Source organism: Alligator sinensis, unplaced genomic scaffold, assembly GCF_000455745.1.
Source record: "Alligator sinensis unplaced genomic scaffold, ASM45574v1 scaffold274_1, whole genome shotgun sequence".
Taxonomy (NCBI): domain Eukaryota; kingdom Metazoa; phylum Chordata; order Crocodylia; family Alligatoridae; genus Alligator; species Alligator sinensis.
Genome location: NW_005842124.1, coordinates 51,828 through 77,162, shown reverse-complemented (window position 1 = coordinate 77,162; position 25,335 = coordinate 51,828). Strand labels below are relative to the sequence as shown.

Below are 25,335 nucleotides of genomic sequence, written 5' to 3'. Positions count from 1 at the left end.
GTTTTTGTTTGTGTGTGTGTGTGTGTGTGTGTGTGTGTGTGTGTGTGTGTGTGTGTGTGTGTGTGTGTGTGTGTGTGTGTGTGTGTGTGGACCAGCCTCAAGGTTTATGATTTAACTCATTACAGTGTTTCAATCCACCTAATAAACTAGAATTTTAAGGATCCCGAGTTGGACATTTGTAGCCAACACACTTTGGACACTATTACTCTAAAATGTCTCTAATCTGGGCCCCCACATAGAAACACAAAATGTGCCAGAACAGCTACAAAAACCTTCAACTGCTCAGAAATAAAAAACTTACAGATGCAGTGAGAAGTGAACCACCTGTTTTGTCTTCGCAATGTATCAAATCTTTCTGCACTGCTTCGCCACAATCAGTTTTTAACTTTCCAAGATTTGTTTGCAGTATCACTGTTCCCTGTCTCACAGCTGCCCGCTCTACATTTGGTTTTGGCCTCTGCATTCGACTCCTCATTAGTGGTGCTGGTTTGAGTACACTCTGTTTGCCATCTTCTTGTGATTGAGCTGTTTCATCAGACCTGGAAAAGCATACAATTTTGAATGCATCTCAGATGTTGAAACAATTTTAGAAAATGCAGAGATTCACGTTGTACTCTATCCTGCCACCATGAGACAGTCAGAAGCACAAGGAAGGGCTACAGTTTTACAGCCAAGGACTTTTTACGCTCTTACTCCAAGCACATCGTATAACAAAAGTTGATTCAGCCCCAATCTGAAAAACTATATACTCTCTCAACTACCATCAGGCCCTCACAATTTTATTTCACTCCTTTAGTCAGGTGTTTGAGTATTCGTCACTGATAAATTACTTCCCACACCTTTGAGTGCTCATATCCTTTATAGGGTCCTGTTCATTCCTCTCATTTTTCTACTTGACAAATCTCCCTCACACCCGCCACACCTTACAGGTCTACATTACAGCCATCATCTCTGTTGAAAATTGCAAGAAACATTAAAGATGATGAACAGAAAAAACTTGCTCACAGATAAGAAGCTACATCTTGAAGTATGTGGATTAAGAAACCAACAATAGTATGTTTTCAGTTCAGGATTTAGAGTTTATAAAACTTTACATTCCTTTTGACCAACTGCTATACCTGCTCCTTGTCAACAGTCCAAAATGTGTGTTTTAAGCAACCCAGACTCCTACTCCACTCATTACAAGGCAAAGAAAGAGGGGAAAAAAGATTGCCTCAAAGACATGTAAAAAGAAAAAGCCTTTATATATTCACTACTCTAGAAAACACTGTTAGGAAACAGAAAAACTTGAAAGAGTTGGAGACAGCAAGATTCATCTTTCTGTTCTCTACATACTTACCGAGATTCAGTCCCTGAGACTCTATCATCTTTCTTTGTTGTTTCCACTCTGGGAACATCAGATTTGTTACCTTGGTTACTATTCTGAAGAAGAATAGAAAGTTAAGGTTAATTCTTGTCATATATGTCAGAAGTAATTAATTACAAGTTATTTGTATCAGAGCTGGTGCTCAAATTTATGGACAAGATCTTAGTGACAATTTCATTTCAGCCATAAAAGATAGCTGATCCCACTAACTTTCATAAATGCAGCAGTCTCATGACCAACAGGATGGAAAGCTCTTCGGAGCCATCAACTACTCTAAGTTTGAACAACATCCAGCAAAAGTGATATCCCAACCCGATTAAACCTTTAAACCAGAGGTGGGCAAAATGGTGGATCCAGACAGTGGCCAGACTCCATTTTCCAGCAGCCCCTGCCTGCATCACTATGGCCAGCTTCCATGGAGACTGGCACCGACAGCACTAGCAGAGTGCACAGCTGGGCAGGGAACTGCTCTGGGGCCAGGGCAGGAGCTGGGATCTTGTGGTGGTGACAGCATGGTCTGCATCCAGGGCAGAACTGCAATCCACTGCCTCTATGCCCATGCCCAGAGTATGCAGGCAGCATATCGTGGCTCTGCCCCAGCTCCGGACCACACTGCCACCAATGCAAGATCCTGGCCTCAGCCCTGGCGCAGCTCCCTGCCCAGCCACGTGCCTTGCCAGTGCTGCTGGAACCACTCTGTGGAAACCCTGACCTCCCATTGTCACAGCCCTGGTGCTGGGGTCTTCATGAAAACTGGACACAGCAGTGCAGGCACAGGCTGCTGGGAAATGGAGTCCACCACAGCACCAAACCAGCCCATGGGCCAGACTTTGCCTGCCCCTGCTCTAGACAATATCACATTATTAGTAATTATTATTAGTAGTAATGATTAACAACAACAACAAAAAAAATGTTAAGAGGACTACTGATTTCTGGCCATGTTCAAAGGCTAAATACTTAGAGTAGGACTGACAAAGTATTAAAAAAATTAAATCACAATTAATCGCAAGATAAAAAAAAGTTGCAATTAGTCACAATATTAATCAAACAGTTAAATAGTCAGCACCCCCCCAGCATCCCAAAGCTCATGTGCCCTGTGGCTCCTCTCCACCACCAATAGTGCACAGACCCAGCCCCAACCCCAGCCCACCCCATGACCGCTCTGGACTCACCCCAGCCAGAGTGGACCAGCTGGAATCTGTGTGAACAGCCCCAATCCTGACCCATCCCACGTGACCTGCTCTAAGCTCACCTGCCCACGCTGAGAAGCGGGAGCGACCACACAGAAGCTGCTGCTCAGCACGGAGGAAAAGAGGCCGCTCCTCATCACTGCTGCCCGGTTCTCGCTGCAACCACCTGGAGCCCACACCCTGACTGCCCTGCGGCTCCTCTGCACTGACACCACAGCCTTGCTAGGCAGCCCGGAGACAACAGTGATGGCAACCACAAAGGAGTCCAGGTGCGGGCTCTGGGCAGCTGAAGCAAGGGGGGCCCAGCAGTGGCAAGGGACAGGGGCCACTTTTTCCCCGTGCCAAGTAGCAGCTTCTGTCTGGCTGCTGCTCACCATGGGTAGATGAGTCTGGAGCAGGCGTGGGGCAGGCCAGGGTCAGGGCTGCGCGCACAGGTTCTGGCTGGTCCGGAGCTGGTTCACTCCGCTGGTCAAACCAACGTGAATGACTAACACAATCAAAAAAATTAAAAACGCATTATTTTGTTTTTGCGTTAATCACATAAGTTAGTGTAAGTTAGCCATTTTGCCAAACAAAGTTATTTATTTCCATTTAACACTCAAAAAATACCTTTTCTTCTGTTTTTCCCTCAACCTCTGAATGAAGAGTTTTATCTTCTCTTTCTGCCCGAAGAGGCTCATTCTTCTTTCCAGAAGCTCCTACTAGGTTAGGTTTAAATCTCTGCTGACGCCCTCTCACTGCTGTCCTTTCAGTAACAACTTTGTCAGTCTCTCTACACAAGAGTAAAGGAATAAGGCATTCAAGATGCGCTGACATTTGCTCCATAAAAACATCACGCCTACACAGTCTTCAGTGATGTATACCAACAGTGCTCAACCTTTTTTGCTGGTGGGTCAGATGGAAAGTGACCAGTGGTGAGTGCAGTGGGTCCCATCCAGCTGCACAGGGGAAGGTGGACCCAATCTGACCACACATGAGAAGGGGTGTGACTCAACACGGGGAGGGTTGGGGAGTGGGGTAGGGGAGAGGGTGGCAGTGTTAAGAATTGCCACAGCTCCCCTACCACCAAAATTTCTGGACCTATGGGGAGCCCTGCAGGCCAGATGAAATGGGTCTGCAGGCCACATGTGACCTGTGGACTAGAGGCTGAGCACCCCTGATCTATACAATTTTACTTAAAGATGGACCTTTAACAAAGAACTTAGGAACTTTACCAGCCACATACATTTATTTGTACAAGCACAAAATCTTTAACCTAATCCAGTTAGACTCCCTGAACATCTCATTGTTGGATTTTTCAATCTGTAATAGGTTCAATTATCACTAAAAATAAAAATGTTCCAAATGAAAAGAAAAGGGCTGCTGTTCCATGAAGTAATGCCTTTTCCATTTATCTCAAGACAGGAGGGCACAATTTCCCTGCCTTTCCTTATTTTCTGGGAACCGCAGAGGCCTTTTTAATGATTCATACTTACCTCTGCACTTGGAACTGCTATGTGTCACTAGATTAACCTCTGAAAGGTATTTTATAACAGATAACTGTTCTTTAGTTGATCGATCCAATAATGTAGCAGGGGGTTTAGAGCTGAAGTCAAACAGAATGGGAATATGATACTTACTGAGATTCAGTCTCCGAGTCTTTGTTTTCTCTTCCTGTGGTTTCATCTCTGGCAACTTCCAACATCTTGCCTTCACCATTGTCCACAGAATCCTGGAATTACAATACAAGGCATTAACCTTTTTACGAAAGGGATAGATAGCTCAGAGATGGTGTGTATTGTATTAACTAACTATCTGGTGCAAGTGATCAGTGGGGGTCCCTAGACACAATGCAAAACATTTAACAGTTGAAGGGAATATTGCTGCTCCACACCTTTTTTGCTCCTTCCGTAAGCTCTGGAGGGGGAGCCCTGACCTCTGATTTTTCTTGCACTGCTCCTTCTCTCTTTCCAGATGCTCTTGCTAAGTTGGGCTTAGGTCTCTGCAAACGTCCTCTCACTGCTGATTTCCCAGCAACAGCTTTTTCAGATTCCCTTAAGATACAAAACATAACTGTTTATGATTTTCACCAAAGAAATGCATACTTCTGAAGAACACTTTTGATCACAGCTGCATTATCCACACAGGCCATAAAGCACCACAATGCCAGTCAAGTCTCATTACTTTATCTAGGTGTGCTGTCAAGCTGTAATGATCCAAGAAATATACAAGAGGCAAAGATGTTTTAACTTTCGGTGACACAGTTGGTTCAATAAAAGATGACCATAAAAATCTCCCAAATATTTTCTTCGTGGGTACACTTTATTCCCTAATACAGGGGTTTTCAACCTTTTTTAATAAGCGTACCTCCAGCGGCCAGACGCAGAGTGGGAGCTGTGGGGGAGGGGAGGTGGTGCGTGGCCGGATGCAGAGTGCAGGGGGTGGCACACGGCCGGATGCGAAGTAGCAGCAGCATGGGGTGGTGGATGGCAGCAGCTGCCACTTCGTGCAAGCTTCCTTCCCCTCTCCCCCCACCCCCCACCCTCCATCCAACCAGCCAGGCAGCGCCTGTGTGGTGCACAGAGGGGCACCACTGCCCTCACTCAAGGTCTTCCCAAGTACCCCCAGTTGACAACCCCTGCCTTAAAGTACAGGTTATTCAACAATAAAGTCTTAGAAACTGGCTGGTTGCTGTCACACCATGAAGCAATGACTTCAAGGGGAATATAAAAAATTAAACAGCTGCAATAACTTTGATGTGAGGTATATATCCTTCTTTAGACACTAATGAAGAAGTCAACTATTGGGTTTTTTTGTTCATTTGTTTTGTGGGGGGAAGGAAGACAGAGAGAGAAGGAAAACCAATTTCAACAGAAATAGATCATGTTTGCAATGGACAAATATACATTCAGAGCAGTATAAGAAAGGGAGGGGCATCTATTAACACTGTAATACACACTCACATGTATACAAGCTGGAAGTGATAGAGATGAATCAAAACTGCTCTAACTTTAACCCTGCTTCATCCAAAGCTGCAGCTCAGCAGACAACAGTACAAAGCAGAACAATTTTACTCACGTTGTTTCGGACTTTGTATCACGGCCTCTTCCTGCTGCACCTGGCTCACATAAATCAGATACTTCATTGTTCTGTACAGGAACAAAATGAAATTTTGCACTTTTAATTCCTGAAACAAGGAAACTCTTGCTAAAAAATAAATAGATGCCGGTGCCCAAGAGAAACTTAAAGCAAGTCTTTTCAGTTATCCTGTCCAAGGAAAACTTGGAAATATACTCCCACAACCAGCTTTCAAGCTATTGATGATGATAGTGTAGTCTTAAAGTAATTATTCCATCATTAGAGAAAACAAGGATCATAACAAAGCAGAGTTGCAATGTTATATAGAAAAAAAAACTACCTTGTTCAAAAAGGAAAAAAGTACTTTAAACCAAAAATGTATTTTCCTTTTATGTATTTTTTAATTCTATAAGTACTATTAAGGATGATTTTGTTTCTTGTACTAACTGGTTTGTTATAAAACTTTTGCATAAAAAAAAACGAACTCATTTAACTACAGTACATCTAAATGACAATATAAATACATTGTTAATACAGACACAAGTGATTCGGATTATGAAATTTAGAAGAGTCCTGGCTTGTCTCTATATTATTTCTTTTTGAAAAGCAGCATACTTAACACATTTTTTCAGGTCAACTGAATATCTAGTTAGTTGTGGTTTGGTAGGTGGGGGATGGGGAGGGGAGGAGTTAAAGTATTTTTCAAGTAGTCTATTCCACCCCACCCACTTAAGTCTCAGTGGTATAGCAGGGCAAACTGAGTTATGCTAAGGCTCTAAGCCAGAGTCTAGGTCTTCCTGGAACTAAGCAATAAAATTTTACAAAGTGCTTTATAAGACAGTGGAAAAAGTAAGTGCTGTGATTGGTACACTGGGCGAACCAGATACAACAGTTTCTCTATAAGAAAACAAAACCAAAAAATTAGTAGGATTGGAGTACCTTATCTAAAAAGATACGGTATGAAACCTGAGAATTGGACAATTTGGGATGAAAAAGTTACAAAAGTAATCAACAAAGGAAAGGCATGTTGTTGTGCTTTAACTCTGGGGAGACAGAGGCAGCCGTGGTTTATCTACTCAAACAGCAGGGAAGCCAGAAGCAAACATCCCACATACCCAGCAGAGGACCCAAGGCCTGGCACACCCAAAGGTCATAATGTCTAAAGGATGTGGTATTACATCAGGTCATATTACAGGTAGGAAACCTGTAATAGTGCCTAGGGATTATTATTAAAGTTCACTTGATACCAAATCGGATGACTTGCCATGTCAATCTTTGAGAGGCTCTGGCAAAAAGAATCCTGTTGGTAACAAGCCTGCATGCACTTTGTGACAAATGGTTGCAGGAAGGCTCCAAGACACCGTGCTTTAATGTTGAGATTTGCCAATTTCATTTTGGAGATTTAAAAGTTTAACCACTGCCTTTTAAAGAAGTAATTTTGTTCAGAAGTGAAGCCGCTTAGCATAGTAAGACTAAGGAGACAGGAAAAACATTTATCAAAACATCTGTCAATTTACTTAACTTTCACTAAATATTTCCAGGTTTACTGTCTTTTACATGTCAAATTGCATCTAGCTAGGCTATGTGACTTATAAAGTGAAAACTTTATTACTTGGTCTGTTGATCACTATTGGTATGAAGATTTCTGGAAACACAAAAAAGAGACTCAAAAAACAAAGATACCTTTGATTTAGTGGTTTGATCACTGCTTCCTTGGTTTCTGTTAACCAAAACTTGAGATTTTGAAAGCTGCCATTCCTGTGACTCACTGGTGATTTCTGGTTCAACAGGTTCTGCTTCTATTAACACACTACTACTACCTTGAAAGCTGAAAATAATGCATGAAGAGAAAAGTATAATGCAGGGTCAGATGAGTTTGATGCCCCTGATTCAGAGTAACTTGAGCAGTGGTCTTCAAGGAAGGGAATACATTGAAGGTACAAGTTAAAAGCAGGTGAATCCAAGAGCAAACCTTGACAAGGGATGATCCTGCCTTGAGCAGGGTACTGGCCTAGATTATTTCATGAGGTCCCTTCCAACCCTACATTCCTAGGAACCCAAGTACTGGAGAGAGAAGAGAAGGAAGATCCCATGTATTTGGGCCAGTGAATAGACTTTTTTTTAAGTTAAACCCTTGCTGTGTATATGCCTCTATGGTACAAATTACCTGTGTAAATCAAAATCACTATCTTCCTCAGTTTCATCATTCAGTTGTAAGGAGGAATCTAAGACTTGCTCCACTTGAACAGGAGTCTCACAGAGCATTTCTTCATTATGAATACCCAGTTCCTCCCTGCATTCAGTAGAATCATCACTGTTTGTGCCAGATGTATTTTTTTCTGTTAACAGATAAATATATTTAAAATACACAAATCTCCAGAAATTGTCTAGTAAAAACTATCACCACTTAAATACCACAGTTTTCAAAGCAGTTTGAAAAGCCCAATTTCAGAGCCCTCAAACTGATTTCATATTCAGGAAGTGCAGAACACATACCTTCACATTCACACAACCTAGCCACTAGAGGTGTCTTTCTAGGCACCCCAAAAATCATTTAGAAAATAGCTTATGTATTAGTTGAAAGTCTGAAACTAATTTCAGACTAGTTGCTAGAGCTTCTTTCTTGAAAGCAGAGTTAAACAAGGGGTCTAACAAGGTATGAAGTTTAAAGATTATCTTAAAGATGAGCACCTCCCATTGAGTAAATATCAAATGTATCAAATAAACCTTCTTCTGAAAGCCACTCTCACTTTTCAGGTTTTGGAGTCTTAATTATACATGAAAAAGGGCCAAGACAGTTAAAAAATATTTTAAGCATCTCATTAACTATATTAATGAAAATTAATCTAGGTTGTGTTTACTTTCATTCATGTAATTTGTTTTTTTTTGCAGTTATTTGATTTGGAATTTCAAGATAATTATACTTTTCATCTCTCATATTAAATATAACGATGCAAGTCTTACATTACAAACATTTCTAAAATTAGAACTATATCTTAAAATCTCAGCTGAACATGCTGACCTCCAACCCTTCTCATTCCTTTTGTATTTTTAATGAGCAGCTGTTTAAAGTTTGTTAAAGAACATGAAATTCAGATTTGGGGCCAAAATTCCATGAGTGTCTATGACAGAGGCCCAGCCCACCTATGCAGGCTACCCTGTCTTTCCTGCCGCAACTTGGTGTAATAAACTAACTGATAAGTGTGGTAGGCTGCCCATTAAACGCCCCAATGCCTAGGGTACCGTACATAGGCTACATACCACCCCTACACTGGTGTCTCATGCCTTGCAGATGGCCTCGCAAATTGATAACAGCTCTGGCCTGCGGTCAGGCTAAGCTCTGCTCCTTGCTGGGCCTCTAGCAATCCACTCTTGCACTCCGCCCCATCTCACAGGGCCTCATTCATCCTGCCCCTCACTGGGCTACTCGCAACCTGCCCTGCTCCATAAGGAGCCCCCTCGAGCCATCAGGCTTAAGTGCTCCCACTGCAGCTACTCCACACATAGTCGTTCAGGTTGCTCGAGCAGCCGTACTCTACATGGTACTGGTCTTATACCTCACACTGGGCTAAACTCAGCTGTTAGCCCCTCTCCAGAGAACTTGCTCCTGTTGTCACTCGTGGCGGTTGGCCCATGTGCTGCCCTTCAGCCACCCCTGCAACCCTACTCAATTCAACCCTGGTGCAGCCCTTCAGATCACCCCTGCAACCCTACCACACACACACACACCCCTCCCTTCAGGTACCCCTGTTGTGCGGGCCCTTCTATACACTTTCACCCCCTCACTGGGGCTCAGGGTCTTATACCCCACAGGCCAAGGTGTCCACAGACGTGCCTGGCCCCACTGCTAACTCTCTACTCTAAAATTACCCACTGGGTAGTGGGAGCTGGGGCTATAAGACCTACCCACCTTTCACTGGGAAGGCAACTGGTCTGGCATTTCTGGAGAACTACCTCACCACAGGTAGTCCCACCAGGCCACCCTTCCACAGCACAGTGCAGTTTTGGGTCATAACCACGACCAGGAGCCTCCTTCCATCCCTATTAACTCCTACCCTTACCTCCCAGGGGTTCCTTAGCAGCCACTCAGCTGAGTGGTGTCTTTCCAGCTGCCAGCAGACTGCTGGCTCAGCACTGTGTGCTTGAGATGAAATGGGGGCTGCTCAGTCCCCTCCTCCAATCAAACAGCCCTCCTGCGGTCATGTGACCACCACATCAGGACTGGCCCGCATCTGCCGGCTGCCCTGCTGCCACTCCAAGCCCTTAAAAAGTGGCAGAAACCAAAGGTGCTCTGCCATAGTGTCCCTTTATAAAAGTTATGGTATTGTTCCTTTAAAGAGATTTATGAATTCTTGACGTTCTACTATATTCTCTGCCCTTTCAAGAATAGTTTCAATATAATGTTATGTAGCTTAGGGCTTACTTGCGAGACAAAAGTGGTTAAAAAGCAAACACTACATAATACTGCCACTATAAATGAGCTACTCAGAGGACCAACAGAATACTTCTAAACATTGAGCAGTTACGATAGCCCTCTTGCTTAGGAGATGTTTTAAAATCATGCTAACCTCTGTCAGCACTCACACTTCCATTTTGTTTCCAGAGACAATTCAAGGCACTTTTACCTATAAACCTTCAATAACTTGGTGCCCCTGGATACCATACAAAATACAGTTTGTGCAGCAAAATGGAAATTCAACACAAATAACCCAAAATCACTAATTTAAGAAAGGAAGGAACCAGGTGTCTGGCATTCTTTTGGGAGAGACTCTTAGCTGTGGAACACTTCCCCACTTTGCCTTGTAGATTTCCTAAGCCCAGTACAAAAAGCCACATGGTTCTCCTACACCTCTGGGAAGAAAGTACATTAGATAAGAGGTAGTAAGCTAAGAGGATGGTAATTGTTAAGACTAGATTTGAATGAACATATTTACAGCGTTTTTATTCTACAAAAGGCTTACTTCTTGTGATATTACATACACACACACTTTAATACCATACATGTACCCAGAACAAAAGTACTTTCATCATCTAAAAAGTATAAGAGCATCTGCAGGCAGGACAATACAAAACAGCATACTAAAACGATACCACCAACAGCAGAAAGAATTGTATTTGAACAGTTTAGCTTCTTACGTTTCCCGCTGGATTTTTCTCCCTTAGCTGGTTTCAAAATAACTGCTGTCTCTTTCGCAAGAGTCTCCATGCCCTGATCAGAATTCTTCTTCTTTTGTTTTCTTTTTACCATAGCCTCCGATGTGATCTGTTCTTCTGTCAGCTCAGAAGGATTCAAAGAATCCTCATTCTCTTTTTCAGCTATCAAAGGATCAACTCCTGTTTCCACATCAGAAAGATTCTCAAGTTCCTTTTCAAGATTTTTCTTCTTCCGCTTTCTTTTCTTTTTTGGTACCACTAGCCCGGATGCAATCTGTTCATCCACTGGTTCAGAAATATTTACAGTTTCTTCATTGTCTCTCTCAGCTGTCACAGCATCAACTCCTGTTTCTGCATCAGCAAGATTCTGAAGTTCCTTTTCAGAATTTTTTTTCTTTCGCTTTCTTTTCTTTTTGGTTACCCCTGGCTCTGACAGGAGCTGTTCTTCTGCTGGTTCAGAAACATTCAAAGATTCTTCATTCTCCTTCTCAGCTGTCACAGCATCCACTTCGGTTTCTGCATCAGAAATTTCGACATCCTCATGATCTTGATCATTAGCAGCTTTTTCATTCTCAGCGTGAGCTACTAAAGACAGTACAGTTGCAGGTAAATATACAAGTATTATAATCTATGAATTTATTTAAAAGTCTACTGGCATTGTTGATATTTTGCCAGACACAGCAGCAGGACCATAAAGAAATGGAAAATCCTCACAGCGGCAACACCAAAGGCCAAGTTCTCCATGGGAGTAAAACATATTCCTCTACGATCATTGCAGTGCAAGGGCAACATTTTTAATTAAAACAAGCTGTTATACTTTTTAGGCCTAACTATTACACTGTTATTTTTAATTTTTCTCTGTAAAAGTAAGTCTCCCTTCTTCTTCCATTCCCCTTTTTCACTCCCCCACCAGCCAAAAAAAAAAAAAGTTTTGCTACCGCTATAGAGAAACTACTTACTTGTAGCTGTATTAAACTAGTCTGAAAAAAACAAATTTGATACATTATTTGCTTTAATCATTTTCTATAATATTCTAATTCTAACACCTAGAGCTCACATACTTCTAACTAGATTGTATTTAAGAGAGAAAAACTAAATATTTTAAGAGCTTAACTCAAGCTACCTGAGGCACCAACAGCCCTAATCACCATAAAAATCTTGGTGATGTCTGACATACTTCACACAAATCAAGTACCTTGTTTTTAATTTGCATTATTTTAATATTCTTTAAATGTGTTGCTCCATTATAAGACAAATCTAAAAAAATACAGCATAAGTGTCAAGAGCTGTATGTAATGGATGGAAAAAACGTAACTGTGGATTAAAGTATACACCCAACTCATTCCATAGCCACATTCAGAAACAAAACAGCCTAATTTCCAGTAACTCATACCCATAGCCTTTGTAATAAAGCATCTGAAGAAAACTCAAATTTTTAAGACCCTAGTTTCCAAGGCTCTCTGTCATGCCTTACCAACAAGTCTTCACATAATGATCTTAACAAGTATGCTTAGGCTGCAGGCAGACATTAAGTCAGTCACACAATTGGGGGCTGAGGAATGTTATGCTCATTCCCCAAATTACACAACTTGCTGTGCCACACATACTTCACAGGTCATGCAATATCAGGAGCATAAAATTCCTCAGACCCCAAATGCATGACTATCAACATGGGTGGGAAAGAGAAGGGGTCATTAGCTTGGAAGCAGGAAGTTGCCTGTTCCCCAGTTGCACTCATTCCAAATGTGAAAGTAGCAGTTGGGGAGAGGAGCTTCCCACACCACAGGTGTCATTTCTATAGATGCATACGTGCTTTATAAAACATCTGGGGTGCCATGAGCCCAACACTGGGGAGCCTTCCCCTGATGTCAGGGGTCACAATGCCACAGACCTTTAAAAAGCAGGCTTGCAGCTGTGAGCACTGGCTGAATGCCTGCCCACTTTTAAGTTCCCTGAGCACCATAAACTTGACATCAGGGAGAGGGTCCTTGATATCAGGCTCACTGTGCCTGCATAGTGCAGCTGGGGATGAGGGAGCTGCTGCACGGCACAGGTTTAGAGGCACCTGCACAAGCAACAGGGGATGGGAAAGCATCTAAAGAAATCAACAATCACAGAAACCACACGGAAATGAAGGACCTTGACTGCCTGATGATAAATATTAATATGAATTAATGAATAGCCTGTGAAGGTATTTATTAACAGGTCAATTAGAACTCTTCAATTATTTATTAACAGGTCAACTGAAAAACAGACTAAGGAGACTGAACCAAAAGTAACCTGGATAGGTTTAGCATCTGATAAACTAGTTATTGCCTACAAAGCTTACACCTCTCTGTACCAGTTACTCTCTGATGTGCAACCCTACCCTATCTTCTGCCTGGATAGTATGGTCTTTCACTAGAGTAATAATACTGGCAAAAGTATTTAAAGTACCTTTTTGCTTTTTCCGAGCTTTTTGTGGCTTCTTTTCTTTTGATCTTTGACTTCTAATCACCTTTTGTTTCCTCTTTTCCTCATCTGCTAGAACTTTCCCAAGCAGCTGTGCAAAGAATTCAAAGTCAAATGGCTGCTTTTCCTCTGTCCAATTAAAACAGGGAGAAAAGTTGTCATTGCTGATAAAATGCTCTAAGTTTCTGCTTTTGTGAAATAAACAGTTCAGTGGAGACTGCCGTGATCAACCATTACATTTCATATTCTTCCCAGTCAATTGCTCCTTCTGTATATTTTTTCAACAGTAATTATACAGAAATAAGGAGTAAAAAAAAAAAAAATCACAAGTTTTGTAATTTAGCTTTAACAGAAATGAAAAACAAATCTTGCATATTTAAGCACTTGAAAGATTAAGCAGCAATGAATATTCAATTTGTACCACAACTACAAATTGTGAACTACAATGTGCTAGGGACCACGACATACCGTTACTTCTATGTAATATAGAAAATGCATACATAGTATTGTAACTAAAGATTCTCAGAGTGCTCTACAATTGATAACTAACAGATCCTCAACACTTGTTTGAAGTAGCTTGCCCTCTATTTCCTTAGAGATCAGTATGATCAGCTTTATATTATATTCCAAATTACTGAGGCCTGAAATCAAACTCTTACTCCCAACTTTGCATAGTTTCTAAATTTTAAGTACAAAGCAATAGTTACAGAAACAACTGATACCATTGTTAACTTATTGACTAAAATGAAAAGCAAACAAACACTATACATTTAACTTAAAAAAAAGGCTTACTGAAGGCTTTGTCTATCCTCCATCCATTTGTTTTTTCCTCACGTTTAAACTTGTTCTGGGGGTGGTGAAAAATTATATTAATCTTCCATGAAGCAAATTATATAGTACAGGACTGTCCAACTTCTAAGAGCCAGGGGCTGCATGTCTACAGGGCCACATTAGTGGGGGCTCAGAATTGCATGGACCCCCACCCACCCACAAAAGGCTGCAATGCATGCCTATGCTGGCACTTCTCCCACTACTGCACCACACGCTTGCACCCCTAGGCCCATCCTCAGCTTCCCAAGCTCCATGGGGATGCACTTCCCCAACCCGTGGTTCAGGGACAGGAAACAAAAGCTGGAGGGAGAGAAAGCCTGGAGAGACTCTGTTGGGAGGGGGGGGAAAAAGGGGGCGGGTTGCAGAAATGACAGCCAGAAAGGAGCCCAGGGACTGCAATTTAACCTTTTACAGGTGACATGGAACCTGCAGGCTGCCTGTTGGACAGCCTTGATATAGCATAACAAATGTTTTGAAATACAGCAAACCTGGCCAAGCTATTGCTTTAGCTATGGCAGTGGTTTTCAAACCTTCCTCAACTCATGAAACTCTTTCATATGACATTTTCTGTCATGGAACCCCTACCCTGACTCTGTGGGCCACGTGAGCTGTCACAGAGCAAAGGGACCTGACATGGCCATGCCACACCGCCTCCCAGCCCACTTTGCCATTACCCCCGTCTCTCTGCGGAACCCCTAATGCCCCATCATGGAACCCCAGGGCTCCATAGAACAATTTGAAAACCACTAAGCTAGTGCAAAGTTTGGCCCAGAAAACAAACCTGTAAAATCAAGTCAGTGTTAGTTAAGAATACAACCTCATTATAATGAGCTGCCAGGGGACTGGGAGAAAAATTAAACAGTGTTCACACTGTAATACAATTAGTCACAATGAAAAAAGAAATCTGTTCCTCCTGCTGGGACTGTTAAAATGAAGTTGTACTCTACTAATTTGAAGAAATTATACTAGGTAAATTGGTCCCCATCATATCAAAACATAACAGAGCTATACTTTGAATATTTGCTATACGTACATACTATAAATATTTTTACTGCAAAAACATCTAGCATCAAAAGTTATTAACACCAAACAGATGACTGAAAAAAAGCAAACAAGCTAGAAAAAATAATTACATGCTAGCAGTTGCTTTAGTTATTTCATTGTCTCCTTTATTTTTTTACCTTAATTTCTGATCTTGCTCTATGAGGAAACAGCTGACCAATCAGGGAGAAGTCTGTTCCTACCATGCTGATGGCCAGGAAGAACATATCAGTTTCTAGAAAAAAAAAATTTAAAGACGTACTGAAGACTAGTTGTTTTTTTTATTATACATACCAAAAACGTCACCTTTAAAAGTAATGACAGATGCCCAATATATTCGGACAAACAGAGCTAACTTGTAAAGCAGCTTTTTTGATTCAGAGTGACCTAGACAAATTGGAGGATTGGGCCAAAAGAAATCTCATGAAGTTCAAGAAGGATAAATGCAAAATCCTGCACTTAGGATGGAACAATCCCATGCACCACTACAGGCTGGGGGCTAAGTGGCTGAGCAGCAACTCTGCAGAAAAGGTCCTGTGGGTTACAGTGGACAATAAACTGGATGAGTCAGCAGTGTGCACTTGTTGCCAAGAAGGCTAATGGCATACTGAGCTGCATTAGTAGGAGTGTTGCCAGCAGATAGAAGGAAGTAATTATGCCACTCTATTCTGCACTAGTGAGGCCACATCTGGAGTACTCTGTCCAATTCTGGTTCAGGGACTGGGGCACATAAATTATGAGCAGAGGTTGAGGAAACTGGGCTTATTTAGTTTGGAGAAGAAAAGACAGAGGGGATTTGATACCAGCCTTTGGAACCACCCTTCAGGTAGCTTAAAGAGATGGAGGCTAAACTGTTCTCAGTGATGACAGATGACAGAACAAGGAGCAATGGTCTCAATTTGCAGCAAGGGAGGTTAGGTTGGATATTAGGAAGAACTCTCTCACTAGGAGGGTGGTGAAGCACTGGAACAAGTTACTTACAGAGATAGTGGACTCTCCATCCTTGGAAGTTTTTAAATCCAGGCTTGACAAAGCCCTGGCTGGAATGATCTAGTTAGTGATGGTCCTGCTTTGAGCAGGGGTGTTGGACTAGATGACCTCCTGAGGTCACTCCCAACCCTAATCTTCTATGATTCTATAGATTAGTTCATAGATTCAAAGAGTTTCTGCCAAAGTTAAGACCTAGTGTGGTGAGAGTTTTGTTAGATAGCCAGTAGGGTTATGCTTATGTTCTTATTAAAATCAGTGGACCAAATGTGGCCATCAGGGGAGGTCTGGAGGCCACAGAGGGGTGCATGGCAGGCACTCAGTAGCATTCAGCCTGGCCTGGGGTTGAGTCAGGGGCCCAGGGGGCCAAGGCTGGTGTGCTGCATTAGGCTAAGGCTGGGAAAACAAAAGCCAGGGTCAGGCAGCCAAGCCTGGGGCCAGGGACCAAGAGAATGTGGGCTGGAGCAGGCTGAGGCTGGAAGGGCCAAGACCAGTAGGAAGTCTGGCCTGGGGTCAGAGACCCTGTGGGCAGAAGCCTGGAGTAGCAGTACCAGCCTGGGCTGCAGTTAGGGGCCCAGAAGGCCAAGGGCTGAGAGAAGGCTACAGCCACTGTATGGGAACTAGGGACCCTGAGAATGGAGAGCTGAAGTCAGAGCAGGCTTAAGCCAAAAGAGCCAAATCCCAGAGGGCCTCAAGCAGCCCCCTGCAGGCAGAAATTCTGCTAGCCTGCAAGGGAAAAGTCATGGTTCTCCACATTTTTCTCCTTTAAAGGAGAATCCATTTTTAAAAGTTTCTTTGCAACCCTTTTGTATATCCTTGCAACCCAGTTTTGAGTCATGACCCACAGGTTGAGAAACTCTGGGCTAGGTGGATTAGTTGCTCAGACAGGGCCACCAGGCCCAGCAGACAATTTAAAGTAACATCTGCAAGGCATGGATGTGGCTGTAGGGGTGGAAGGTGGCTATGATTAGCCCTTAAGGTAATTTGGTCCTGGGGGGGCACATACAGGCCCACTTCATACATGAGGGCAAGACTGAGATCAGCTGGGTCCAGGAGGGACCTGCTGGACCAAGAATAAAAGAAAGCTCATTCTGGGGCCCTGGGACAGCCTCCCTTTTCGCAATCTAATTATTTCAAAGGTAGAGCAGGCAAGAGGAAAGGGAGGGTACCCAAGGAGCTGGAGCAGGGAAGGAGCTGCGTGGCTACCAGGGAGTGGCACAGCTGCCCCTGGGGCCCAATCTTGTCACAGGGCCATTAAGTCATCTAGTTTGATCTCCCTTACATGCTGAACCATTAAAACTGTACCTAGCGACTCTTGATTCAAAATTACAGCCAAGTTGCCAATATTTTACAAATTTTGCTAAATATCATGTTGCAAGTCAAGCCTTCTGAAACTAGTGTGGAGGACTCTATGAATGTTCATGTGGGTACTTATATTGCATCGCTGTAGCTTTCAGCAGTTACCAACATAGAGAGCTGATATCAAACTAGATTATCATAAGCTAACATGCCAGTATCTGCTAAATTGAAGTTTACAGCCTTTATCTTTCAATGCACTGAGTGATAAGTCATTTGGTACAATTAGTTTAATATTTGCTTCATCTCATCTTACAATTAGTATTACTACTACGTTTTAAGTAATAATATTACTAATGAGGCAAAATGCAGAGAAATAGTAATGTTATTTATATATTTATTAAACTGACTGTCAGTGAAACCCCACATATTTTACAGTTAAATGAACACAATGATCTCATTAGTTCTGCAGACTTCCAGATTAAAACTTAAACAGAATTTTCAGTGGTCATTTTATCCATTCTGAATACAACAGCAAAATGAAACAAAATGGAATACATATATTTTTTCATTCACAAAGTAGCATAGTTCTAGCAAAAAAAATAAAATAGAAGAATCAGGAATTAATTCTTTAATCGAAAGGCTTTCAAAGGCACTCTTAGTTTTCAGTGCTGTTATGTGCCATATACCCAGGCTGAAAACAAACAGCCAAATTCTAGCAGGCAAGTACATTTTTTTTTTGTCAAAAAGAGGGAGGTGGATGGAAAGGGAGCATGCAAATATACTGCCAAAAAGGATCCAATACCTGGATTCCTCATACCATTCCATAAGGGTTGCATGTAGAAATTATTAGGAAGCACAAGTTATTTTGTCTCCAGCTTGTACATTATGACCCCAAATTCTGGAATGATCTTCATCCTTATGTCATATTGGCACTTTGGATTTGCACTAAAATAAATTCTAGTTCCTCATTTCACCTGGGATTTTTTCTGCTCATTATGCCCCCAGTCCTGCAAACACTTAACTTCATACACAAGAGTGTAGCTTTTGAGATGTACAAAACTACTAGACTGTGCCAGGTAATACAAGCATACGTTTTTACAGGATGACCACCTCAGTCTTCAACAAACTCAAAATACTGACATTAGGAATATGTTACCTTTATTTGACCATGGCTTGGTGTAAATGCTTTTCCTAAAACTGGAATAGGTAGTTGTAGAGCCACGCTCAAAAATAGGATCATTGTCTTCTACTACACTTGGCCCTTTAGTCCTTAAAACTTCCACTGTTAAACTGAAAGAGAACAGAGAAGTCAGAAAATATTTTAAGTGCAATTAGGAGCAATGAAGGTACATTTGGTGTTCGTTGAAAACCTGAAAATTAAATTCTCTATCATACCTGGAGTTCATTCTCATTAAGTTTGGCTCCTAAGGTACATGGGGAGTTGATGAGATTAGCTTCATTAAATTACAGTTAAATTCATATCTATAGAATGTTAATAAAACTTTTGCAAAGCCACACAAAAGAATTTTTCATTTCCCATTGGCTCCACTTCAAATTTCTTTACCAGGAGAGCTCTAAAATAATTTATCAACAAAATCCTCACTCTAAAAATGTATCATGCAAAATTCACAATCTAATATTGCAACATGGAACTAATTTTCTTATGTGGAGTTGAGAAGCCAAATAATGCAATTCCTGCCAGCCATTTCTCCTGGTTTCATTCTGGAAGGCTGACAGTAATTCTGAATTATTTATTGTAATGGATTCTGTAACAGAATCTTGTACCTTTCTTCATCCAGAATAATTGAGCCATCTTCTGCCACTTTCACTCGAGGAACTAGAAGCTGATCATCGTGATTCTCCTCCTCATCCTCTGCCTGAGCAATTTCCTCTTCATCTTCATGAACAGGAGCACTCTTCTCTTCTGATCTACAAATTTGAAAGATTAAATGTTCAACATAGACCAAGCAAGCTGTTTTCACCAACTGGTATGGATCTACTAGATTACTCCATATTAGTCATTCACCAAGAAATTCTATAAATATTTGACCAAGTGAAGAGAATTCCATAATCTGATACAATGTAAATGGATTGCTGAATCCCACAGCAATGGTCAGGACTACAAATAAACCTTATACTGACAATAGGCTGCAGTAACCTTCCTTCAATTACACACTCCCTCTCTCAAAATTATTATTAAAAACAAAATATTACCACAAATAAAGTAATCTACTTCAAGAACTGTAACTGAACACCTAGCTCTTTATGTTCTATTCCTTGGCAAATAATAAATAAAAATTGCTTACTTACAGAAATAAATTTATCAGAACAGTCCACTAGGAACTAGCAAACCAAAAGACCAGAGACATACAACGGACTTACTCTTTCATTTGGCTTGACGCAGAAGTTTTTTCATCTATTAGTGAAGACCTATTAAAGAATACAAGTGTTAGGATAGCTTGTCACGCTTATGCTTAAGGTTGCACCTGCCTGAATGGTGAATTATAGTATTATTTAAAATCTTCTTTTATATTTTGCTTTATTTATCCATTGTTTAATTATTTTGTATAGCCTCATTATTATGTGAACTTTTCATTTTACTGGTGTCTGCAATATCAGCTGCCCTTGAGCTATTCTTCCAGCGTACAGACTCTCACAGGCAGCTTATGGCCTTGAGCTTGCTCATATTTTGTTTTTTCCTTTTTATTACTGTGAAAAGTTTTTCTAACATAAAATAGTAAAAACTTTGTTACCAGATCAGATTAACTGAACTTGACACTACTCAGAGGGATGAAACAATTGGATATGTTAATGGAAGGTGATAAAGAGGAGGTCAGACTAAGACACTAGAAAAAGACCAAATTAAGAGGTGTGCATGTGATGGGTCTGTAGAAACAAACAACTATGTGGAGAGGATAAAATATGGACAGCATGTCCACTGCAGGAAAACCAGTCAACAGTACCCTCAAGTAAAGAGTCAGAGGAGTGAAGTTGAAGAAAAGTATAAAAGCGGGCAATAAGAAAGTTAAGTCTATGTTGTCATAAATCTAGCCTTCAACACCTGCCTGGATTGTCCCAGATGAGGACACACCCTCTGCTTTCAGAGAACTAATTGGTCACCTCTGTTGGGCAGAGTAACATCTGGGATTGGGCAAGATCATTGTACTAAATGCTTTTCCTCTCTCTGTATATAGAAACTGCTAAGATAACATTTGTTTTATTAATAAAACTAGACTTCAGTTGAACTGATATTTTTTTCGCATTTCACGCCATTTCAGGGTTAATTATGCTTAAATGATCCCTTAGTGCTATCTGGTGCTAACACAAGAGATACAATAATACTTACTGATCCACCACACATCTGTTCAAAGAGAATAATCATCACCCCCCCAACTATCTGTTCTTACACTGGAGGAGAACTGATGGAGATATTTATCATCTTTACTAGGGTAACTCTCTACACCAGTGGTTCTCAAACAAAGTTCTGTGGGACCCTGGGGTGCCAGAAGAGACTCTGAATGGTGCCACAAGGAGACAGAAGACAAGCGAGATAAGCACAGGCTCCAATGAGGAGGTAAGTGCAGGCCTTTCTCTTCCAGCCACTCCTACTCCTCCTTTCTTCACCACTGCACCACAGACTCTTCCCTGCTGGTTCCTCCTCCTCAGCCCCTCTTAAAGCCAATAAGCACTATAATAAATTAGTTTAAATGGGTGGTGCTCAACAAGAAAAGCTAAGAAGGGGTGCCTCAAGTCTAAGAACGCTGAAAACCACCGCTTTACATACCAGCACATGGCTAATTGCAATCTATACATACTTTTTACTAACTAGAGTAATTTAAACTTACAGAAACATAATAGATTAAGAGAATTAGTAATAGGAATGAAAACATTTTATTCCTTTGCAATACATCTGAATTCATTACCAGTTGGTAATTCCTGCAAGTTGACAGCTTCTTTCAATGTTTGGTATTCTGTCCTCAGTACATTCTTTGATCGCAGACCACTTGCCACGGGGCCAAGTGGTAGCACTGGCATCTTTACTTTCATCACAAAAGCTTTCACTGGATACAGGAAATGAACAGTCCTCAAGATGGTCTTTTTATTGCTAGAATTAACTATGCAAGCCCTTCCTGCCTACTTGTCAGCTTCTCTCACAAGCATGTACACATGCTTTGTTCTGCACTGCCCATGACATATGGATTAATTACCTATTACCCCGAATTGATGTACAAAGTTATGACCCTCAAGATATACACCTGCCCTAAGAACTATAAAATGTCAACTACTTTATGATGACAATAGCTGTAGCCAAAAAAGTTAAGGGTATGTATATGCACACTAATTTGATTATATTAACCAATCTTTGTTTGCCACTGGGGTGCACGGATAGAGATTTTTTGGGCCGATAATGATGGCCAATTTTTAACGAGCCATATCAGCTGATATCAATCCAATAGCAACTATGCAGCCCTGCAGCATGGAGAGTGGCAGCCGGCTGGTAAGTCTGTTGTGGGGGAAGGGATGGAGGGAGGGAGGAAATGGACATTGGGGGAGGTGCAGATCAAGGCCCCCACAGTGAGGGAGGGAGTGGGGCTGGCACTGGGGCACGCAGTGCCTAGCCAGGGCAGGGTACAGGACAGAGCCATGGCTTATCCGATGGGGTAGCTCCCGCCATTGCATGCACCCTAGGAGGGCATGGGGGGCGTGTGTCCTCCGGATCTGCGTGCAGGGCAACAGCTAGCTGCTACCGTGGGCTAGGGCCGGGGGCAGCACCAGGCTCTTCCCAGCAGGGGCTGGGTCAGGCTGCGCTCGGGGAGGGCGGCAGTGGTGCTGGGAGGTCAGGTTGCGGGGGCTACAGCAAATTTTGGGATGGCTGCAGCCCTTCCCTCCATAACCTCCAGCAGCGCTACCACTGCCCACCTGAAGCACGGGCCAGCACCAGCCCCAGCCCACAGTAGGAGCCAGTCTCATGCGCAGATCTGGTGTCAGACACCCCACCGCATGCCCTCCAAGGGTGTACATAGCAGCGGTAGCTGCCCCTGCCCTGCATCCCCTGAAGGAGCCACAGCTTCATCCCATGCCCTTGCTGGGCTGGGCAGCACCTGTCCTTGCCCCTGCCCCAGCCCCAGCCCCACTCCCTCCCTCACTGTGGGGACCTCAATCTGCCCCCCGCCCACATGCCCCTTCCTCCCCACACAGACTTACCCACCGGACCTGGCTGCTCTCAATGCTACCGGGCTGAGCTTCTGGCTGCCTGCATGCTGCACTGCGGCTGCGCACATGCACGTGGCATTTATTTATAGGCCACATTATTGGCCACGAGCCAAAAAAAGCCAATTGCCAATACTCTCAATTCAATTTTCCTCGTATCGGTACCAATCCAATATGGGACCAACGTATCAGTATACCTCTATTTGCCATTTATCTAGTCACACCAAAATACTTTTGTGCAGAGACCATATTATTAGATTCAGGGCACCTCTCAGACTCAAGGTGCTCTTCAGAAAATGCTAGCTCTTAGCTTTCGCTCATTTTTGGCTGAAAAAAAAAAAGAGCAATTCTCCTGTTGCAAAGAACTCAGAAAGACCATATAAGAGGTCAGAACAGTTTTGACACTACAGATTTGTATTTGAAATCTCTGGGTTTATCTTGTGAATCATGTGCAGGTATTTGCATGCCTAATAGTACTAATATTGCATGGTACCCTTAAAAGGAGCTCACAGCACACCAAGATGACATGGCACCCTGTTTAAGAATTATTGCTTTATATGTTCATGCAGGACCTGGAATGCAAGCCCACCTCCTGATTTGAATACACAGCAGGAAACAGAAGAGCAGCGTCTGAAAGCTTAACGTGCCACTGTACGCAGTTTCTGTTCTGCCTAGAGTGGTGGAAGCTCCCCAGGTGCACCTGGGGAACAGGTTTGAGGCCCTGGCAGCTGTGATGGAGGAAGACAGAGCAAATGCCTCAGGCTGGGACAATGCCACTCCCCACGGGCAGAGATCGAACACCAGCAGGAAGAAACGCCAGGGTCCTCGTCATCGGAGACTCCATCCTACGAGGACTGGAAGGTCCCATCTGCCGGCCTGACCTCATGATGCGGGAGGTCTACTTCATGACTGGGGCTCGGGACATCACGGAGAGGATCCCGGCCTACGTCTGACCTGCAGACCAGTGCCCCATGGTTGTCATCCACGTGGGAACGAATGACGCAGCCAGGGGCAACCCTAACCGCATTATGAAGGACTTTGAGGCTCTGGGGTCCAAGCTTAAGGAGACGGGGGCGCAGGTGGTATTCTCCTCTCTTCTTCCGGTGAGTAGGAGGGGGGCGGCAACACAAGGCCTGCATTGGCGAGGTCAACTGGCACTTAGAGTTGGTGCCGCCAGGTGGGCCTTGGGTTCCTAGATAATGACCTATGCTTTCGGGTGGGGGACTTGCTGGGGCGGGATGGGCTTCACCTCTCCTAAAGACAAGCATGTCTTCTCTTCCAGGTTGGCTGATCTCGTACGGCGAGCTTTAAACCAGCCTCGCCAGGGTGGGGGCCGCAGGAAGACGTGGAGACACCACCCGAGCAAGACAGGTGACACATGCAAGGAGCGCCCAGGTAAGAAACAGGGGTCCAGATAGTCTTCCTAATAGTGGGGTGGCATGCACAGCTATAGCCAGTTCAAACCCAGACATAGTAGGGCTTACAGAATCGTGGTGGGATTCATCCCACGACTGGGCAGTTAGTATTAGGGGCTATAGGCTCTACAGGCGGGATAGAGAAGGAAGGAAGGGAGAGGGTGTGGCACTCTATGTCAAAGAGGAATATACATCCTCTGCCAGCAAAATGGGGTCAGAAGAGGGGCAACCTGAAGTGCTTTGGGTCAAGATACAAGGGGGTCGTGGGGAGAGGGATTTAACGGTGGGGGTCTACTACAGACCCCCCAACCAAGGGGAGAAGGTGGACTGGGAATTTTCGGGCCAGCTTGCACAGGCACTTAAGGCAAGGGATGTAGTTGTCATGGGTGATCTAAATTACCTGGACATCTGCTGGGAGAAGCAGTCAGCCAGGTCAGACCGTTCCAGGAGGTTCCTGGCCGAGATACAGGACCTCCATTTAACCCAGGAGGTGCACAGTCCCACCAGAAAAAATGCCCTGTTGGACTTGGTCCTGGCCACAGGTGATGATCTGGTAAGGGGACTCCAGGTCCTTGACCACTTGGGTGACAGCGATCATCGCTTGCTGGACTTCATCATCCAGCGCAGGGTGACAAGGGTCTGCAGCAAGGCAGTAGCCCTAGACTTCAAAAGGGCCAACTTCAAAGAGTTGAGATTGGTGGGAGAGGCGCTGGGGTTCTTGAGGGCAGGGGAACTCAGTGCCCAAGATGAGTGGTCGTTCCTTAAGGAGACGATATTCGGGGCCCAAGGGGTGACGATCCCAACAAGAAGCACAGGGGGGCAAGAGTGCCCAAAAGCCCCACTGGCTCACCAAGGATGTCTAGGAATGCCTGGTTGCCAAAAAGGCGGCGTACACCCGGTGGAGGGGGTGGGGCGGCGCTATCTCCAAGAGGAGTATACCTCCACTGCTCGGGCCTGTAGGGGGGCTGTTAGGAAAGCTAAGGCGGACATGGAGCTAGGACTAGCATCCAAGATCAAAGATAATAAAAAGTCCTTTTTCAAATATATAGGGAGGATGAAGGCGGCACCGGGAAATGTGGGGCCCCTGAAAGATACGCTGGGCAATCTGGTGACTGCGCCAGGAGAAGGCAGACCTCTTTAACAAATTCTTCACCTCTGTTTTCTTGTGCAGGGATCGGGACTCCCCCACCGTGATTCAAGACGAACTCAAGGGGAACGCCTCAAAATCTAAGGTTGAGGAAGACCAGATTAGAGAGCTTCTGGAGGGGCTGGACGTGTTCAAATCAGCAGGTCCAGATGTTCTCCACCCCAGGGTGTTGAGGGAGCTAGCAGG

General features: G+C 43.3%; 1 protein-coding gene across 2 annotated transcripts in view; it reads right to left on the bottom strand.

The window, feature by feature from the left end:
• BDP1 (B double prime 1, subunit of RNA polymerase III transcription initiation factor IIIB) overlaps positions 1 to 25,335 on the bottom strand; it is a 71,189-nt gene that overhangs the window by 40,126 nt on the left and 5,728 nt on the right. For both annotated transcript variants that reach the window (XM_025205645.1, XM_025205644.1), the window contains exons 3-17: positions 19,759 to 19,806; positions 19,162 to 19,305; positions 18,533 to 18,666; positions 15,231 to 15,325; positions 14,011 to 14,065; positions 13,204 to 13,347; positions 10,750 to 11,352; positions 7,781 to 7,952; positions 7,297 to 7,441; positions 5,614 to 5,684; positions 4,430 to 4,589; positions 4,176 to 4,267; positions 3,166 to 3,328; positions 1,340 to 1,422; positions 302 to 539 (exon numbers count right to left, since the gene is read on the bottom strand). In XM_025205645.1, the coding sequence (XP_025061430.1) occupies positions 302 to 539; positions 1,340 to 1,422; positions 3,166 to 3,328; positions 4,176 to 4,267; positions 4,430 to 4,589; positions 5,614 to 5,684; positions 7,297 to 7,441; positions 7,781 to 7,952; positions 10,750 to 11,352; positions 13,204 to 13,347; positions 14,011 to 14,065; positions 15,231 to 15,325; positions 18,533 to 18,666; positions 19,162 to 19,305; positions 19,759 to 19,806 (2,347 nt within the window). The remainder of the gene's footprint in view (positions 1 to 301; positions 540 to 1,339; positions 1,423 to 3,165; positions 3,329 to 4,175; positions 4,268 to 4,429; positions 4,590 to 5,613; positions 5,685 to 7,296; positions 7,442 to 7,780; positions 7,953 to 10,749; positions 11,353 to 13,203; positions 13,348 to 14,010; positions 14,066 to 15,230; positions 15,326 to 18,532; positions 18,667 to 19,161; positions 19,306 to 19,758; positions 19,807 to 25,335) is intronic.